The sequence below is a fragment of the Carassius carassius genome, chromosome 19 (assembly GCF_963082965.1).
Source record: "Carassius carassius chromosome 19, fCarCar2.1, whole genome shotgun sequence".
In the NCBI taxonomy this organism is placed as follows: domain Eukaryota; kingdom Metazoa; phylum Chordata; class Actinopteri; order Cypriniformes; family Cyprinidae; genus Carassius; species Carassius carassius.
Window position 1 is genome coordinate 16,194,675 of NC_081773.1, and position 19,934 is coordinate 16,214,608.

Sequence of the window (19,934 nt, forward strand, 5' to 3'; positions counted from 1 at the left end):
TGACTTTAGGTTGACAAATTAATGCTAAATCAGACATATACACTCCCACACCCCAACACACACACACACACACACCAGTGCAGGCTAGTTTCTCACACACTGATTAAATACAGTCTTAGCCTTAGTTTAATTCAGGCCGAGACTTAAAGGGATACTCCACCCCAAAATGAAAATTGTGTCATTAATCACTTACCTCCATGTGGTTCCAAACCTGATAAAGCTTAGATTGTCTTCGGAACACAATTTATGTATTTTACAGTGTATTTTACTTGGCAGTCTATGGGACAGTCACAAGCCTCCAGGTTTTCATCCAAAATATCTTAAATTGTGTTCCTAAGACAATCTAAGCTTTTACAGGTTTGGAACGACATGGGGGTAAGTGACTAATGAGACGGGATTAATTTTCATTTTGGGGTGGAGTAACCCTTTAATGTGTCTGGGAAACTAGCCTTATGAACAAGAAGTATTGCTCCTGAATACAGACATACCACAATTAACAAGTATAATACCCTGTACAGAAGCTACAAATGATGACAAACGACAGGTCACATGACTTCGAATGTGCTGGTCCACTGATGTCACTAGTCCATGTGATCCCACAGAACACACAAAGGGTTTCTAAGGCTGTTTTGGTCTAATCTGGTCTAAATTTTTACAAATCCCAGGTCTTGTTTTAATCTCAGTGCAGACTCACGTTTAAAGTTTGTAGGGTAGGTCAAAAGTAGCAAGAACAGACCAAGAGGGCCAGAGCTGCTGACAGGAAATAAGTGACCCTGTAAATGTGCAGTGGACAAAAAGCCAGCATTCCCACACACAGTGGCAACAACAGATGAAGCGTCAGATTCAGCATCAGTTTGCTGTAACACAAGTATAAACACAGACATACAGCACTGTTAGAAGACTTCCAGGCATCACTACTGCTTTTTTTTTTAGTTAACTTATTTTACTAATTAATTAATTTACTTTTATACAGCAAGGGTGCATTCAATTAATCAAAATATACAGTTAAGGCAATAAATATGTTATAAAATATTGTAATTTTCATTTTCTATCCATCAAAAAATCCTGAGAATCACGGTTTCAAGAAAAATATTGACGCAGCAAAAACTTGTTTTCAACATTGATAAAAATATCATATCAGCATATCAGAATGATTTCTGAAGGATCATGCGAGTCACGTCTGCTGAAAATTCAGCTTCACCGTCAGATCAATAAATTACATTTTAAAATAGACAGTTATTTTAAATAGTGTAAATAACAACATTTCACAATATTGCTGTTTTTAGTATATTTTATATTAATGTATAAAAAAATCTTACCCACCCTAAAGTTTCCACAACAGATCGTATGTATTTAAATATAATATTCACTATATATTTATGAAAATTTCAAATTACAATTGAGCAACATCATAAATATCAACATCATGAAAAAAGGCCAATATTAGGCATTCTAATGAGTGCCACTGATGAATATGACTATTTGAATTTTTTGTAAAATTAATAACATGAATACATTTGTAAGAGATGCACACAAACCTGCGCAGGAGTGTATCTGTGTTACAGTTGAGGAGCAGAACAGAGCTGATGAGCAGGGGTACAAAGTGAGGCCAGAAGGGGTCAGGATCCAGATGAACCCAATATCTGAACAAAACACATAGAAGTGCAGATTAAAACCATTCTTAGATGTTGGAGATTACTTTCTCTTCACTCTCAGGCAGCTGGTCTTTTGTAGAACTTGCTTGAAGTACTTTAGAAAATAAATCTAATGAATTTATACCTCTAAATGACGATTACCTGAGATTGTGTCTCCAGTGGATAAGGGAAGGGACACTAAGCATCGTGGTTAGAGTAAGCAGTGTGGACAGACTAAAGTGGAGCTGCAGATCATCTCTGACATCTTGTAGCACTGATTCTGTCAGTAGAGGGCTGCCGTTACATTCTTGAACCTTACTGTGATCATCACTGGCACGGAAACCATTTTCTGATTTTTGTGAAACTTTCTGTGGTGCCTGGTTTAACAAAAACAAAACATTTTGAAATGACAGGTCTTGTAAGCCAAGAGGAAAGTCAAAAACCGATAAATAAAATAAGACATTCATACCAGGTTCAACATGTGGCTCAGTGACCTCTCTGTCATCTGTAATCTAAGCACCTGGAAAAAGACAAATACGGTAATCACAAGAGATTAAAATCATTATGAAGAAAACTGTACATTCAAATTAGAAAAGAGAAATACTGTATTATAGTAAAAGTATAGTAAAAAAAAATTTGAATTTCATGGTGAAGGTCTTTTTTTTTTATTTACTTTTATTCAAAACAGCAAACTTTCTTATATTCTAGATTCTAGCACACACACTGAAACATTCCAAGAGTTTTTATTTTATTTTTTTAATTCGGATGGTTACGATTTACAGTTAAGGATTAAATGAAAAATAAATAAATACAAAACATTTTTTTGAGATGCACCTGTATTATAAGCATCAGTAGGAATATCTTAAGTCAAGCATTCAGCACATGCAAGGTCAAAAAAGCATCTCTCTAGGCTCACCTCTAATCAACACTAACACAACTTTATATAGAGGAGGTTTGAAAGGGTTTGATGAAGGATGGACAGAACGCTCACCCTGTAGAGGTGGAGAAGACAGGAGACCATAATAGCCAGTGCACCACATGTGACGCCTCCCAGCACATTTAAAAAGATAATTAGGAGAAGCTGAGAACGAAGACGAAGCGTGCCGCAGTCCCGGGACACTGAAGGTCTGCACACAAGCACAGAGTCACACACACATGACATGGAAAAATTTCTGAAAAGATCTGCAAAAACATAGTTATTAACTAGATTCTATAAAAAAAAAAGTTAACAGTGTCATCTAATAACTGCACTGGGGTGGTGGTTATAACACCCACATATACATAACTTTTTTTTTAATGTTTATGTCCTGTAACCACAGTACAATACTGTATGTTGTACTGCATTATGTGTTAAAATATTGACTTAATATATTAAATTATTAATGAACATCTAAGATTCAAAGATGAAGTTTAAAAAAAGATAATCCACCCAAAACATTTTTGCATGTGAATCTTTCCTTTTAAAGGTTTATGGTCAGTAAGGAATTTCTAATCTCTCTGGCTTTTGAAAGTCTCTTTTGCTCAGCGGGCTGCATTTAAAAATACAGCAAAACCGATAATAATATAGAAAAGTAGTAGTAATAATAATAATATCACAATATTAATACAATTTAAAAACACTTTCCAGTTTTAATATAATTTAAAAGTAAAGCTGAACTTTCAGCAGCCATTACTTCAGTGTCATGTGATCCTTCAGAAATCATTCTAATACGCTAATTTAGTGCTCAAGAAAAAAATTATCATTATTATTGTCAATGTTAAAATAGTTGTTTTACAGCAATGCATTTTTTATGATCCTTTGATGAACAGAAAGTTTGAAGAAAAGCATTCATTTGAAAGAAAACTTTCGTAACAATATAAATGTCTTTGCTATCATTTTTGATTAGTTTAATGCAACCTTGCTTTCTTTAAAAAATGCATTATTGAACTCACAGAATGACAAGTGTTAATTTATGTCTGATTTAGATCAAAACATACATTTAGATAAAACATAACACTTCAAAAATTAATCTATTCATTTAGAGCATCTACTTCAAAGCTACTACAACATCACTTACTATTAACACTTTTACCTGTGCAGTGGAGCAAGAAAAAAGGACAGGAAGCAGACAAACACTCGGAGGACTGTGCTACCCCAGAATGCAATGGATGAACCTAGCACACAGAGCAGTGGCGACACTATACGGGGCCATTCCTGAACAGAGGCCTTTGGATCGTGGGATAGCTCCTCCATAGAGTTTAGAGGAAGAGAATCCACTGCAGGGAGACCCAGAGTAGACCAGACATCCTGAAACCAGCTCTGCCTATAGTAGAACAATAGGGGAAAAATAAGATATATATACTGTAAACATTTCACACCTTTATATTTGCAGGCAAAAATGTATTTGTATTGTCAAAATTGAACACTGCCTGAAAGAAAAAAGCTCCTGTATCAGGACTCACCTGAGCAGCAGCAGCAGCAGGAGGACGGGCAGCTCCAGTTTGTGGAGCTGTAACGATTTACTCATGACCTCTTGCATTCCAGAAGGATGTCCAGATCTCTTGATGGAGCTCAGCTGAGCCCTGATCATCAGAAGAAGAACTACAGCCAAGTAGACAGGAAGAACCGGACCACAGAAACGCAGAATCTAAAGAAAAACAAATCCTTTTGAATATGAGGAACACTCTGAGTTTGAAAGTTAACAGCATGCCAAATGAAATACGAAATTAAAGCACACCTGCCCAAGCACTTTAGGGAAAGAAGTCCGAATAGACACCTATAAAGACAAAATACAATATTTGTTGCCGATAACTGATTAGGTCGCCTTTGAGAATGCGACGAATGTGGATGAAAAACCTTGTATTGGCAGTTGGGGGCAGTGTGGAGCTGCAGGAGGGCACTGGAGGCGTTGTCTGGGCGGCTGGTGTGCAGCGTGCTGTAGATGTCAGATACCGAAGGAATACTGCGTTGAAAAAAAGAGAACAAAGAAAGACATGCATAACACAACGATCAGTACTCCGCCGCAGAGCTGAGGAAAGTTTGCTGATTAATGACAAGACTCTTTCTACCTTGCCGTATCAAAAGAGTCTTCACGAAACCAAGGTACCCTCAGTCTGTACACACTGGGCAGTCTGTCTGTAGAACACAACACAGATACAGTGTCAGTCTTTTAATTCATCATGCTTCATTTCTGGCAGATAAAGCTGAATAAATGGATACCTTTAGTGGTTTTGCAGTGACTCGTGATTGTTATTCTGAAAGCTTGATAGACCTGAAGGAACACAAAGAAATTCACTTTCATTATGTTTTCGGGTATACGTATTATTTTGATAAAAGATTAGGGAGTAACCGATTACTAAATAAAACAAACCTAAGGAACTATTCTAAAGACCTTTATGGGATTTGTACCATTACAAAAGCTTCTACTGAGAATCGATATCTGAAAAACAGAGGGAAGGAGAATGCTCCACCTGATGAAAGTCTTGCAACTGTAGTGTGTGAAGCAGCCCAGAGGAGTTGATGCTGATGTCACTAACAGTCAGACCTACAGACCGTCACATACAAGATAAAGCATCCACATACAATAAACACAACTTTTTTAATGAATGACAGTGTAAGATTACTACATTGTTTATACAGGCCTTTTTTATGTTAACAATGTGTAAAAATAGCTTATAAGGCTGTCGTTAAGGCAAACTGGGCAAATAAAGAATGCAAACACAAGCATGCAGTTCAGTGCTCACCAAAGGACAGCACATGAGGCACCTGCACGGACACAGTCAAGCTCTCCTCTCTCTGCAGCTCACACTCCACTACAAACTACAATCAGACAATCACGTCTTTAGAAAGCATCTAAAACATTGAGCTCATTTGACATAAATCATCAAATGCATGTTTTAAGAAGGGAAACGTCTGCTAATGTGGTCTGTCTTGTAATGCAAGTTTTCATTACGGACATGATTATGTGGACCGTAAGTTAACTTCTAACCTCTGTTCCACTGGGGTTTGAGGCGTCAATAATGAGATGAGAGACAGACAAAAGGTCGCTGATTTTTACTGTAACAGCCTATAAAGAAACACAGGCAAAGTTTACAACACTTTTTATTTTAAATGTGGCTATATAAAGTTACTGTATAAACTAGAATGACCTTATAGGCTGGAAGAAGTTCTGTCCGAGATGACAGATCTACTGCCTGAACACTGGGTAATGGGGAAAAATAGATAAAGCAATTTACAAACCAAATAATATAACACATACTGTACAATATACATTATAAACAAGAGTCCAAATTAATGGTATGGATCAACATGTGTGCAATGCACTAGATTTATGAAAATGTGCTAACTTTACGAATGCAGATTCTGTACGGGCCTGGTGGTAATTATTTGTTTATGAGAGGAATTTATGTGGTTTTTTTACTCACCATATCGAGCCACTCATCTGTGTACAGCCATATAGCCAGCTGGTCATTTCCTGTTGAACATGTACAGACACACACAGATCTTCATAAACGGCAGAGAACATTCACAATGAGCATGTAAGAAAAACTCAAAAAACACATTTTTTTCATAACTGGGACACCATGTAAAGAGATTTTAAATGAATGCTCTTAAACAGACCTAATTTCAACAAATGTTAAGTGACATTTAAATTGAAATGTTACATTTAAATGAAAAAAGTTTTCCGGGTGTGATGCTGTTGGACTCTCTCACCATATTATTACTGCGGCAGTGGAAATGACTGTAGGCTTTCCTTCGACTGGAGAGGGCAAACAGGAAGTAAATGACTTGAGCTTCCTGCCAAGAGTTGGTTTACATTAGTGCAATGATCAGAGAGGCGCTGCTGGCATAATTTAGCCTGAGATGATGAAACATATTGTCACCTTGGGGGCACTGTAGAACAGACGGAGTGTGTTGACCTCCTTCCACGCCTCAGGAGGAGCTGGAAAGATGGATGAACAGATTCGGATATAAATAGCAAGAAAAGGAGAATCAGATATTATCTTCCAGCTGTGATGAAAGCTTATGAGCCTATAAATATACATGTGCACAAACACAGACCTGAGAAAGTGACAGGGGCATCCTGTGCTCCTCCAGGATGCAGCACTGGATGTCTAAAGAAGTGATAGTTCAGCACTGACATCCGCTTCTCAAGACTCTCTGTGAACTAAAGAGAAACACGAGTCAATAAAGCACCTTAAACACACACTGACACTCTATTAGGACAGGACTCACCTGCCCTGTTTCAGATTCAATAAGGTCGAAGAACGCCCGGACTGTGGCCAGAACCAGCTCCTTGCACCTAAAAGTATAGAGGATTTCACATTATAAAGGACGAAATTCATTAGCCATTAGGAAGCTAAGAGGCTAAAGAGCAAAAGAATTAAACATCTTTTTTAATTCGCTCTCCATTTCCAAACATACCAAACGATGGAAATGTGATCAGTGGAAACCCAGGTTCGGGGAACTGCAGTCGCCTAAAAACAATTCACAAAACACAGATGTACCAAGGTAAGCACATAAAAAACAAAGCAGGTTCTGTCTATCTTTTATTTAAATACTTCAACTTTAATGGCTAGTAGACCTACCACTACTGACATCTTATTGAGGTCATCGATGGGGCAGGACAGTGCTGTCAAACCAGAGCGCACCTGGAAGTCAAGGTAACCACCACCCACAGAGAGAACGGTTACATTTCGAAGGTCTTCAGCATTTGTGGCCCAGCGATGCCTGACTGCGGAGTAAAACTCTACCACAGACACACAATTCAGATGTTAGTGGACCAAAAAACTCCACGTTTACAATCAAACTGAAAAAGTGTAGTAAATACAAAAATACACATACCTTCTGAATAAACGATTGTTAAATAATTATTAAATTTTCTGTCTTTGAAAGAAGTCTCTTATGCTCACCATAACTACATGTATGCATGTGAGCAAAAATACAGTTTAAAAAAAAAAAAAAAAAAAAAAAGTAATATTGTAAAATTATTATCAATTTGCTTATTTCTTATTACCAGTGTAAAACTTTTTGTAAAAACCATAATATGTTTTTGCTTTGATGAATTAAAAGCTCAGCAGTTATCTAAAATAGATTTTTTGTAACATTATAATTTTGTTTACTGTTACGTTCAATTAATTTATTGCGTCCTTGTGAAATAAAAATAGCAATTTCTTTTAAAATAAAAAAGCAACTTTTAAACAGTAATGTACCTTCAAAACTCTCAAACAAATCGTCTGTACATATTTATGTCGGTCTGTAGGTTTTTTCCTACCCAGTATATAAGGGTCCAGAGACAGGACAGGTGCCTGGTGGGGTGAGGCCTGCGTGATGATGAGGCTGACCAGGCCTGGGTTGAAACGTGCCAGGGTGAACAACGCTCTTGCCACCACTCCACCCATGGAGTGACCCACCAGAACCACACTCGTGGGAGGGTCTGGACGGTCCTGCAGCCAAGGGAAAGTAGAAGAAAAATCACTGGTTTGAATTTAGATGACCTATTTAGCAATGAGCTTCTATTACTAAGTGACTGAAAGGCTGGAGAATACACTACACGACTTTTAAAATCTAAACAGATTTTGAAACTATAGGCATCATACATTTGCTGACTTTGTGAATGTTTACAGAAAAAACTGGCATCATACATCAACAGAGATGTCTGAAAATCAAACACAAGCAGACTTTGACACTGATTTAGCACAACACATGCAGAAACATGCGCCTTGTTGCTAGGAGACGCATGACAAATAAGAATAATATGCATTCTAAAATCGGCTCAAAGTATAAAACATGTTTTAGCCTGAAGCTAAAAATCTGAGTCTGTACCCATCATAAACTGTGATTTTACATTTACATTTATGCATTTAGCTTTGCATAAGAGTCTACAACTCTTTCTCTTTCTACATATTTCTTTCAAAGTAATTATTTTATCTGTTCTTAGCCCATGACCCTGGTGTTGCTAACGCAATAATCTTATGTTAAGCTACAGGATGTCGGCATTGTGAGTGTATTGCAATGAGCTTCCACAATATCTCTTTCTCCATCTGCAATGAAAAGGCTGAAAGTTTCATTAGTCGTGGAGTAAGTTAAACCCACCTTGAAGGGAAAGTTATTCATATCACATATGTATGCATGTATAAGATGTGCTGAAATACTGAAGAATGTATGTATACTATAAACAAAATCTAGACAACTAACTTTGTGATCTGTAATTCAAACAGAGGGACAGAAACGGATGGAAAGGAAATGGTAAGAAAGTAAAAGGACAAAATGGATGGAAATGGAGAACAAATGCCCTTGACCTCTGACCTTGTAAAGGCGCAATATGGCTTTGATGCTTTCATGTAGAAATTGAGTCTGTCTGCGCAAACTGCCCCCATACAGGGCCACCAACTCCTCGTTGAAGTCAATGGTGAACACGTTCATATGGATTGGCCCGTCCAGGTTCTCAGCCTTCCTCAACGCCACTGAACCCAGAGAACGGGCTGCAAGAGAGAGTATGACAACATCTCTGTGTGAGCTCTCACCTCTGTCTTTCTCTGTTTGTAATGAACAATCTGAATGTTTCATAAGTACTGGGAAAAAGTCAGTAGGAGGATCAAGATCGATTCAGCAAACAAACATGTTCTTTTTTCACCCAGCAGTCAAAATCCACCTTAAAGAAAAAGTATGAAATAATGAAGAAAAGCCAGTTCCATTTCACCTTGCTTGTAGCTGCCCGCATTCCCAGGCAAGAAGAGCACAGGAGCGCCAGTGAGCTTGAGTCCTCTGGTCTCCTGAGCATATGCGCCCTCTCCATACAGATACAGGCCATATGATGGGTACTGGCGCGCCACACGCTTCAGAAGCTGCACACGCTGCAAACATACAGGTGAAGGGAATGCAAGACCACAAGCAAATCAAGTTGTAGTACAGGCTTCCTGAAACAAATGACACTTTAACAGGTTGCAGTGCAGGTTTGAATGTATGGCAGGTTCATTTAGCTCCTATAAGCAACTAGTGAATACATAAGGTTTTCTTTTGGATTTTAAATTAATCTGTTTTTAACACTTCAGTAATTAAATGACGACATATTTCCCTAATATATATGTTATTTATAAAACATTTATTTAAAAATGTATATTTGTAAAAAAAAAAATGATGCATACTTTTCATGGGGATTATGGTCTTTTACCATAAACCCATTACAATATAAATATTAAAAACACAAATGTGACCCCTATGTTGTGGATTCCAGAGGGTTAAAAAGGACTGAACTATTGTATAAAGACTGATGTTGCTGATAACGAATGTTTGTTGTTGCCAAAACAACAGGTAGAATGACAGGAATGAGGAACTAATGCATGACCTGCTAGTGAATTGTGAGCTAGAAATATTGCTCTAATTAGAAAAAATTATACATTTTTTGTGAATATCAAAGCAAATGTGTGAAAAATCTCCATTGATAGACTGCGCTCGAGGTGATACTCACTCGGTATTCTGGGTACTCGAACATGTATGTCATGCTGCATCGGTTCTCCCCGAAACCAAACAATAATTCCCGCAAACCAACGAGCAAAAGCCCAAGAGCAAAGCCGCCAAACGCGTATACAGCGAGTCTCATGTCTCTACAAGACTTGTTTCATTTTATTTACAAATTCATTGTAATCGCATCTCCGCTTTCCTCGTTGTAAACCCACACTGCCTCTTTAAACCAATAGGAAACCTCCTACGGACCTGTCACGCAGAATCTCGCATGATGTCACGACGCAGACACGAGAGTAGCCAATGGAGAGGGAGAATAGGTTCTGGCTTTGGCCAATCGCAATTGACAGTGGGCGGGATGTCAGAAGAACGGTGGGATCATCTTGGAATATTTCTCATCTATTTAAAACGCAGAAAGGCATGATTGAAGGTCCACCGTGTATCTTGAAAAACAAGGGAACGTAGTAACGTACCTGCATCGTGCACAATTACACATCAGATATCAGGAATTAATATTATTCATTACACTTTCATTTTATACCCATTATATGTCTTACTATAATGTTTATAAACATAGAAATATAAAAACATAGTATTGGTTTTCTATCACAATTTATGTATCACAATTTATTTTTGTATGCTGCCTGTAACTAACATGAGCAATGAACAGTAAAAAAAATTGGTGAATTTCTTTTTTTGGATTTAGTTGGTTTGCCAAAGAAAATTACAGAACACAGTATAATAGCAGTATAGTATTCTATAGTATAGCATTTTATATATATATATATATATATATATATATATATATATATATATATATACTGCTACGGAGCTATAATTTATAAAGTTTGAAAGTGTCTGATATTGACCAGAGCATATTTCAGAAAGTTTGTTGTGCACTTTTATAGAAACACAAGCATACGTTTATGTAATTAAGCATTAAAAGGTAATGCATTTTATGTTCAATGAAAAAAAAGCATGTTAAAAAAGTAATAAAAAAAATAATGATAGAAAAATATTTGGTTATAAATTTATTTTCTGTACAGTATGCGACATCACAAAATAAGTAGATTCCATTAGAATTACTAACCATGTATAATATTCTAAAGCAAATTAAATAAACAATATTTTTTATTAATTATGATTTTTATTACATGTTGTTTTATGCACAATGTTTCACATCACATGGAGGTTTTGATAAAACCGTTACAGAACTTATTGGTCAGTTCATCATTCTGTATAAGCCTGTCTTTCAAAGTATCCAGGCAGTGGTCTTTGTGGCTTTAAAGAATTGCTTTTTTTTTCTCCTGACTTTTCTTGTATAGTTTTACAGTTCAGTTGCACAGTTTGCGCAATGAGCAGTCAACTTCACCCCAAAACTCATCATACAAAGTGTAAAAAAACAACTGATCAATGAGTAAACCATAAATAACAAACAATACAATAGTTAAGAATGTAAAATCAGTGAGATGAAACACACTGAAGCATACAGCAAATCAACATTTATAATCTTCTATAGCACCTGGAGCTGACAATATTTCAGCGTTGTTTTTTTCCAGTGATGGTTAGTGAATTGAGCCTACATGTTTTGGCATTATGAGCAATAAAAAAAGCTCTTAGTCACACTTAGTCAAGAAGTGAGTGCTCTATCCTCGTGATGATCCAATCTGGAGTCACACCTTGGGTAAACTCCCTTTGGAATCAGCCAAAACAGGAAAACAAGACAGACATAAATGTTATAATAATATCTATATTATCACTTACTACAGTTATAACATAATACTGATATGTCTATGACATTAACTCAAGGTATTAAAATTGCAGTTTTCTATTATTCTCAATATGTATAGATAAATTAAACTGTAATAAAAATATAAGAACCAATATACAGTCAAACCAAAATTTATTCAGACACCAGATATTTTTTTATATATATATATATATTTTTTTTACTAGTGGGTGCAGGACACCATAGTTCATTTATAGAAGTAAGTATAGTGGAATTAAATAAACTGTGACATATTTATACACAAAAATTCTTCATACACTTTGACCTGACCATGTTTTTTCTTTAACTGCTAATGCGACTATTTTACACCACATACTAAACAAAATTAAGCCCTGCTTGGTAATTGGTTGACCTAAACTGGTATTATTATCTAACTGTGTTCAACCTAATTCATTACACACCTTTCTATCAAATTATTCTGAGATTTTCAAGCTAAATTTGGTCTAACACAGTTTAACTCTGACATCTTGTCATATTTTATGACCATTTTCTAAACTATAGCAAATAAACTGTGATAGTGTGAGAAATGTGTCTGAACAAACTTTGGTTTGACTGTATATATGCAGGCCAATGAAAAGCATCATCACAATACTTACTCATAATTGGTTGTCAGCAATCTCTTGGTCTCTGGTCTCTCTCCCTCTCCACCTATGACAACCTGGAATATTCTTGGTCCCTCCATACATCAGGAAGTCTGGCACTCGTCAAGTACCAAAAACGCATCAAAATACTTTTCTTCCTGAAAGTGATGTGAACACTGCAATTATTTTTTTGCATACATATTAATTTATGGTCTACGTTACACAAAATTATAACAGTAACGGTCTGATAAAAATGATAATTATGCCAATTTCAAAGCTTATATTACCAAAATCACACGCCCACAAACAATAATTAAACATATTACCTGGGCGAATATTGCGTGGTAATGAGTTTACAGGGTCTCACCGCTGTCATCACAGTGAATGCCCACATCTCCTGTTGTTGTGTGCATGATCTCATCGGACTCGGCTGACAGGGCCCTCTGGTGGCTCAAAGACAACTGAGCGCTTTTTTCCTCAAGATTCCCTATTAGCTATGGGAGGGAATATTAGATTAATAATTACTCTAAATGAAATCGATCATCTTAAACATGTCAATAATATGAATAATATAATATAAAAGTGATCGGTATCTTCATGTACTTACATCTTTATCTATTTGAATATATTTTAAAATTTGAATGTATTCTTGTGATTTCAAAGCTAAATTTTCAGTGTCACATGATCCTTCAGAAGTCATTCTAATATGATGATCTGCTGCTGAAAAAAATACTATTATTATTATTATATTGAAAACAGCTAAGTATAATTTTTCCAGGTTTCTTTGGTGAATAGAAAGTTCAGGATAACAGAATTTATCTGAAATATAAATATTTTGTAACATTACACGTGTCTTTAACATCACCATTGATCAATTTAAAGCATGCTTGCTAAATAAAAAGTTTTAATTTCTATAACCCTCCTTCCCCGCCCCCCTCAAAAAAAGTGTATGTATATATATAAACACACTGACTCTAAGCTTTTGAATAATATAATGTATGGTTACAAAATATTTTTATTTCAGATAATTCTGATCTTTAGATTTTTCTTTTCATCAAAGAATCCTAAAAAAAAACGTTTCTTGAACAATAAATCATCATATTAGAATGATTTCTGAAGGATCATGTGACACTGAAGACTGGAGTAATGATGCTGAAAATTCTGCTTTGATCACAGGAAAATTAATTACATTTTAAAATATATTTAAATAGGCAGCAGTTAATTTAAAAATTGCAAATATATTCCACAATCTTACAGCTCTTACTGTATTTTGGACCAAATAAATTCAGGTTTGTTGAGCATAAGAGACTTCTTAAAAAAAAACTCTTACTGTTCAAAAACTTTTGTCTGGTAGTTAAGGCTACAACCGTGGAGCAAGCATATTAAAATTTCCATTATCAGCTAATAAATACAAAAACTTGACATTATGTAGCCTGTTTTCTACCACATAACGCTGTCAGCTGTTGGCATTCACCTGTGTGGCTCTTTCCGTGAACTCCTCAATGCTGAACTCTTTGTCGAAGTAAGTTCGGATAAGGAAGAGGTAGATGCGGGCTCGGATCCAGATGAAGGGGTTCGGGATCCCAACCACCACAATCTTCTGCTTGTGTTCGTGTCTCCCCCGCTCAGAGTAACGTTACTGAGGAGCCGGGCCGGGTAACAATCGAAACGGGCCTGTTACAGCTGCAGCACCTCAGTAAGGGCAGCGCCATCTTTCTAGCGTCATCCTAAACGACCCATCTGTGACTGAAATCCGACTGACAACATTCTAAAGACACAACAGTTCCACATTTATAGATATATAGACTTTAACACTATATCAGTATTTTTCAGACAAAGTAGACTCACTCTTTATTTAAATTCTTAATTAAATGTATACTATATGTGTTGTTTGTGAAAAGAATACGTTAAGAACGTGCTTTTAATAACTAAGTCTTGATTTGTTCACGAATGAGTCGGTTCGCTTCAATGAATCAATTGACTGAATTGGTCTGATGAGTTCTCGGGTCAACAATTTACTTTAAAACAATTTATTTTAATCCATGATTTAAACACTTCGTAAAACGTAATAAACAACAATATATTGTCAATAAATAACAACGTGGGTTATTTAGATTCATTTGACTTTTTATTCGGTTCTTTGAAACAAACTGTTTAAAAGAGTCGACTCGAAAAACGAGTCGGACTTTCGATCATCATTATATGCTAAAGGAAGGCGGAATGAAGCAGATGTTAGCGAATGGAGAGTAAACTTCAAACTGTCAGAAATGGATTGTCAGGAAAAGCTGGAGGTGCCCGTGTACACCGATGTGGACAGAGAGACTTTCTTGAGGGACATATATCCGCTGGTAACTCTTGTATTCTATATTAAACAGCCACTTATTGCTGTGTTGTGGTAAATGAATCACACGTGTCTTGTTTAGCGTAGACCAGCGGTTCTGAAGCGCGTGCCCCTGGGGCCCAGTGTGCGCGCGTGGACGGTGAGTTATCTCGCGCAGAAGGGGGGAGACCGCGAGGTCAAAGTGCACGTGTCCCCAGAGCCCAGGATGGACTTTCTGCACAAGAACTTTGTGTACAGGTGTGTGTGATTCAGCACGAATCCCTTATTTATATTCCTTAAGCCTTAAACAAAACTGTGGAAGCAGAACATAATTCTGTATTTCAGGACTCTGCCATTTGACAAGTTCATTCAGAGAGCTGCAGAGGCAAAGCACTCAGATTTCTTCATTAGTGAGGTTAGTACCTTAAAAAGTAAATTTTAAAGTATTTTTTGATTCTTTTGATTTTAACATTCTATTTGACAAATAGTTTGTGCCATTTATGCTAAATTAGTACAGATACGTTTAGCTGCACATTTAAGGCAAAAGAAAACATGTTTTGGGCTGTGTGTGTGGGCCATGAGCTGAAAACGCTTGGGAACCACTGGACTATATTTTCGCATAGCCTATGTAAACAAAATATATATTTTTTATTATTAATAATAATTAATGGGCTTCCTACTGTAACAGTCATGGCCCACAGGTTGAAAACTTCTAAAATAGGTCTTCTTGTTCCCAACAGGATGAAAGCTACTACTTGCGCTCACTTGGAGAAGATGTTCGTAAGGTAGCTTAAGTTACTCTTAGTAAAGAATATCGTGCCTGTATTGGACTCTATAGTTTAATTTGAATATAGGCTGCATTGTGGCAGCATATTCACTATAAAATGGCTGTAATATATATATATATTATATTTATTCATATAATTTTTTTTTTTTTACACATTAATATTGATTTCTTCCCCTTTCAGGAACCAGCTGATTTAAGGAAGCAGTTCCCTGAGTTGGCAGAGGATTTCGATATACCCCAGTTCTTTGAGCCAGAGCAGTTTTTCTCCAGTGTCTTTCGCATCAGTTCTCCTGGTCTGCAGCTGTGGACACACTACGATGTGAGTTCTCCATGTCTATAGGGGATACTGGTCAGGTTTTTTTTTTTTTTACAGACAAGCTAATGAAATGTTGCTCACTTGAATATCTTTGTTTATGCGATTTCCCTTCACACTAAGTATACATATCCAACCTTGTTAACAGTGGTTTTTATTTACACTAACTCTCTCATCATTGCTCAATTTACCCATACCAAAATTAGCATCATGCTTCTATTAACATCTTGAATGAATAGCATCTGTCACTTTTTTGGCTAAAATCTACACTGCCATTCAGAAGTTTGGGTCACTGTGATTTTTTTTTTTTTTTTTTTAACCATTCTTGATATTTTATTGTTTACCATCAGGTAATGGACAACCTTCTGGCTCAAGTTACAGGAAGGAAACGTGTTGTTCTGTACAGCCCCAAAGATGCCCTTTATCTCTACCTCACAGGTAGTACTTTATAAAAAGTTTCTTAACTATTAGGATGTGTTATGTATATAATGCATATATTGACAGTCATTTTGTAAAGTTTCTTCTGAATGTTATTTTGCTAATTCACTGTAACTTTAATTGTGACATTATTTTTTAGGAGACAAGTCTGAAGTTTTGGACATTGACACAACTGATCTGCAGCGTTATCCTGAGTTTGTGAAAGCAAGTCGCTATGAGTGTATTCTGGAACCAGGAGACCTGCTCTTCATTCCAGGTATTCTATTCTTAAACCAGCCCAACTAATTATACACCATTATAGAATTCTATACTTTTAACATTGTGAACCTCACATACATCTGAGTGCTCTTATCCTGAAGTAGTGCTGAACTGCATTCAGAAAAAAAACTACTTTTGTTTGTATTTCCTCAGCACTTTGGTTTCACAATACCCTGGCTCTCCAGTTTGGAGTTGGTGTCAATGTGTTCTGGAGACATCTGCCACCTGAGAGTTATGATAAGAAAGATCCATATGGAAACAAAGACCCAGTAGCAGCCTCTCGAGCCCTGCAGTCACTAGAGAGGACTTTAGGCATCTTAGAAGAACTGCCACCTGATTATCAGGATTTCTATGCTCGTTGCATGGTGCTGCGGATTCAAAACCGGGCCTACCTTAGGCAAACTACGGAGGCATCACAGGGAAATTTACACACAACATAGTTCTCTCACTGTTTACACTGAAATGCAGCTATAGAGTTTGAGAATGACAATAAAGACATTTTAGTTTCTTTCCAAAAAATTAATTTATAAATATAATAATATACTGCTGGTTTAAAGCATGGTCTCAGACCAACTATTCTGGAGTACGTGCAGTTATGCAATTAGTGCAATTATTGGGAAACAGTTCACTGTTCACCAAGGGCGTAGATTTGGTTTGAACATTGGGGGGGTTGAACGTTGTATGCTGCCAGTTATTTTTTTCAAAAAATTTTTTTTTTATGTGTATTGTTATTGGATAATTTATTTCTTCCTATCTATCTATCTATCTATCTATCTATCTATCTATCTATCTGGCAACATGCTTTAACTGATTACAAATTCAACATATATAAATATGAAAGAGACAACATTTAGACATTTATTTTAAGATTTTTACATTCCACCTTAATGCATTTTAATTTTTTTTCTAAAGGGAAACACATCTTTAAAACATTAAAGGCATTAATGTATAGCCTAACTTTACAAAACTGCTGTTTTTCTATACTGTTTCCTATTTTATTTTATTTTATTGTATTGATTGAATGGCATCTTCTTTACCTGATCACCTGCTCCTCCTCTCCCTCTGCTGACTTTTCTACCCTGCAGCTATATTTACCTCGAATCTGTTATAAAAACATGTTAAGAGATTATACACCTCATAACGTTATGAAATTTGTGTATAATCATCATTCATAAAATTCTAACATAGTAGAGATTATCATAAGAAAGAAATTAAGTATTGAAATCGCCAGTAGGCGGCATTGTTTCACTGTTTTAAATCGTTAATTCACTTAATTCGTTCAAAAGTCAGATTAATTTAGTAAGAAAACAAACACCGATGTGAATACTTTTGTCGTTGATAATTACAGACACTATTGAAAAATATACTAGCAAAACAGACAGCTGCTTTGGTAACTTGTTATACTGATAGTTATAGCTAAATACATTGCAATGGATTAGCTAGCTAAAATATATGTGGTGTGTACTAACTATTACACAATATTCTCATACCTCATTCTCAGTACATGCTTTAATTTTTTTGCATCCCTCTCTGACCAGCAGTTAAATATAGTCCACTGTGCAGCGCTTCTCTTCATTTTTGGCGTTAACATTAACCGTGTGCTCTCCCATTCAAACACCACTCGCTTGTTTTGGTGAAAGTGCGACTCATTGGTTGGGCGTTACCAATCGGTTCAATGGAGGGGGAGTATTTTTTGTCTGATTTATTATGACATACTCATAATTGATTAGGAACAAAATTATTTTTACAAAATAAATGAATTCTATTTTTTTTTCATATTATATTTTTCATTTGATCTACTGTGATTTTCATGTTGAAATATTGGGGGGGTTGTAACTGGATTTGAATATTGGGGGGGTTACCTCCCCCCCATAAACTACGCCCCTGCTGTTCACAGACACTGTAATCCTAACTCTAAACATATAGTAAGTACATGTAGTTCATTTATATTACTCTGTTCTTGAATGTATAATTACACTTTAACAAGGACACCTTAAAATCAAGTGTAACCAAATTGTTTCAAAAATGGTGTTAGTTTTTTTTCTCTAAAACTTGTAACACACTGAAAACACCAAAAAATGGGAGTAAAATATACAGTGCTCTAGAATGTGTGTTGCAAAAATTTGCTCAAATAAAACCTAAAATGTTTACTTGTTGTAATATTTGCCCCAAAGATTTAAAGATAATATATGAACGATTTAATTACACATTTCTGGTTATTGTCCATAGTTCTTTGATGTGGGTTAACTGTCACATGACATGCAGGTAAATGAATAACATGTCTTTAGTATTTTTTTTTTAGTTGATCTTATATAAAAAGTATTTATTTATTGCGATTTTACATTCATTCATTATTTGTTACAAACACGCCAGGTTCCGCCTGCACGCAATAACTACGCACGCCCTCACCGGAATACTAAGCACATCCACCTGATCCTCATCACCACCCTATCACCTCAGCACTATAAAAACCACACACACGCACTCAATCGATGTCCGGTCTCGTTCGCGACAAGGTCTTACCTGTATGCTAACTCTAAGGACTAACTCTTCTTCTACTTACCTCTCATCAGCGATTCTCCGAAGATCCAGATCCCCAGTGTGCGTGCGTGTGTGTGGTTCACCTTCCTCCTCTGACATCTTCACCCAGCCTGCACGGATCCATCCCTCACTCCACCCTACACTACCTGCTCCTCTGCTTGTGTCTGTTCAATAAACCATTCTGTCTGTTACTCCTCAGCCTCCCGAGTGATCCGTAACATTATTAAGTTTTCATTAACTTGTGAACCTTAATAATTAGTTAATAGCCTATATAATTTGTGTATCGCGTAGTAAGGCTACTCTCTATTTTCTATAACTACCTGATTTTCGAGTCAATAGCTCCTCCCTTTTTGAGAAACTGAAACTTATAAATTCTCCACACCTGCACAGATTCATTTATCTCGACACCGTGGGATATCTGCTTGACAAGGTAAAAAAAATTATAAGTCATCATACAGTGTGTCTAAATGTTACCTATATATTTGCTATATAATTGAGCTTGTTAGAATTTGTATTTTGCAGGCACATTAAAACATAATTGAAATGTAGACTTTGCTAAGTCTATTAATACAATAGGTCAATATGAAATGTAGCCTGTAGTCTATGTAAATTGTGTTTAGACTTAACTTAAGGTAAAGCTAAACGTTTGTTGTAAGGGTTTTACTTCTTGTTAGACCAAACCCAGTTTTTTTTTTAAATCTTTTCTTGCTTTATACACACTAAAAAAATTATATGATGAAAAAGTCATGACAACTGCATTTCCCTCATAAACTCCTGTTAGCCTTACCATGCCTTAGAAATGGCTGTCAGATATTTTTACTGAAGTACAA

At 36.1% G+C, this 19,934-nt stretch overlaps 3 protein-coding genes, 1 long non-coding RNA gene and 1 pseudogene across 5 annotated transcripts in view; 2 read left to right on the forward strand and 3 right to left on the reverse strand.

Moving 5' to 3' along the window:
* Positions 1 to 297: 297 nt before the first annotated feature.
* pgap1 (post-GPI attachment to proteins inositol deacylase 1) lies at positions 298 to 10,344 on the reverse strand. The gene is made up of 26 exons (XM_059499980.1): positions 10,085 to 10,344; positions 9,317 to 9,470; positions 8,923 to 9,098; positions 7,889 to 8,060; positions 7,203 to 7,363; positions 7,039 to 7,091; positions 6,850 to 6,916; positions 6,676 to 6,781; positions 6,498 to 6,556; positions 6,328 to 6,411; positions 6,039 to 6,088; positions 5,763 to 5,814; positions 5,603 to 5,680; positions 5,358 to 5,433; positions 5,085 to 5,158; positions 4,834 to 4,885; positions 4,683 to 4,749; positions 4,471 to 4,576; positions 4,352 to 4,390; positions 4,077 to 4,261; positions 3,707 to 3,937; positions 2,626 to 2,761; positions 2,104 to 2,154; positions 1,797 to 2,011; positions 1,539 to 1,643; positions 298 to 857 (listed from the first exon to the last, which is right to left on the reverse strand). Exons 1-26 carry the CDS (start codon positions 10,214 to 10,216, stop codon positions 716 to 718), a joined length of 2,823 nt encoding a protein of 940 aa, XP_059355963.1. The 5' UTR covers positions 10,217 to 10,344; the 3' UTR covers positions 298 to 715.
* A 566-nt stretch (positions 10,345 to 10,910) lies between these two features.
* On the reverse strand, positions 10,911 to 11,682 carry LOC132094712 (uncharacterized). The gene is made up of 2 exons (XR_009422381.1): positions 11,520 to 11,682; positions 10,911 to 11,483 (listed from the first exon to the last, which is right to left on the reverse strand). It is a non-coding gene; the product is annotated as an uncharacterized LOC132094712 (long non-coding RNA).
* Positions 11,683 to 12,458: 776 nt separating this feature from the next.
* LOC132095655 (m-AAA protease-interacting protein 1, mitochondrial-like) lies at positions 12,459 to 14,159 on the reverse strand (annotated as a pseudogene).
* A 373-nt stretch (positions 14,160 to 14,532) lies between these two features.
* LOC132094713 (tRNA wybutosine-synthesizing protein 5-like) lies at positions 14,533 to 17,082 on the forward strand. Of its 2 annotated transcripts, XM_059499369.1 has the most exons (8): positions 14,546 to 14,795; positions 14,871 to 15,025; positions 15,113 to 15,182; positions 15,508 to 15,552; positions 15,736 to 15,873; positions 16,218 to 16,305; positions 16,445 to 16,561; positions 16,717 to 17,082. In XM_059499369.1, the coding sequence occupies exons 1-8, from the start codon at positions 14,715 to 14,717 to the stop codon at positions 17,001 to 17,003; spliced, it is 981 nt and encodes a 326-aa protein (XP_059355352.1). In that variant the 5' UTR covers positions 14,546 to 14,714; the 3' UTR covers positions 17,004 to 17,082. The 2 variants fall into 2 exon arrangements, with proteins under 2 accessions (XP_059355353.1, XP_059355352.1); XM_059499370.1 differs by lacking the exon at positions 15,113 to 15,182 and having other exon boundaries at positions 14,533 to 14,795; positions 14,876 to 15,025.
* A 2,428-nt stretch (positions 17,083 to 19,510) lies between these two features.
* Positions 19,511 to 19,934, forward strand: part of LOC132095183 (uncharacterized) — a 64,158-nt gene continuing 63,734 nt past the window's right edge. The window contains exon 1 of the mRNA XM_059499981.1: positions 19,511 to 19,534. The gene's annotated coding sequence lies outside the window, so the exon portion shown is untranslated. The remainder of the gene's footprint in view (positions 19,535 to 19,934) is intronic.

Excerpts from the sequence above, each read along its gene's own strand:
- LOC132094713 (XM_059499369.1), top strand. The coding sequence starts at position 14,715 with ATGGATTGTCAGGAAAAGCTGGAGGTGCCCGTGTACACCGATGTGGAC. Across the intron at positions 15,183-15,507 it reads CAGATTTCTTCATTAGTGAG|GATGAAAGCTACTACTTGCG; the intron begins GTTAGTACCTTA and ends TGTTCCCAACAG. Across the intron at positions 15,553-15,735 it reads TTGGAGAAGATGTTCGTAAG|GAACCAGCTGATTTAAGGAA; the intron begins GTAGCTTAAGTT and ends TTCCCCTTTCAG.
- pgap1 (XM_059499980.1), bottom strand. The coding sequence starts at position 10,216 with ATGAGACTCGCTGTATACGCGTTTGGCGGCTTTGCTCTTGGGCTTTTG. Across the intron at positions 7,364-7,888 it reads TCTGGACCCTTATATACTGG|AGTTTTACTCCGCAGTCAGG; the intron begins GTAGGAAAAAAC and ends TGTCTGTGGTAG. Across the intron at positions 5,681-5,762 it reads AACTTCTTCCAGCCTATAAG|GCTGTTACAGTAAAAATCAG; the intron begins GTCATTCTAGTT and ends GTTTCTTTATAG.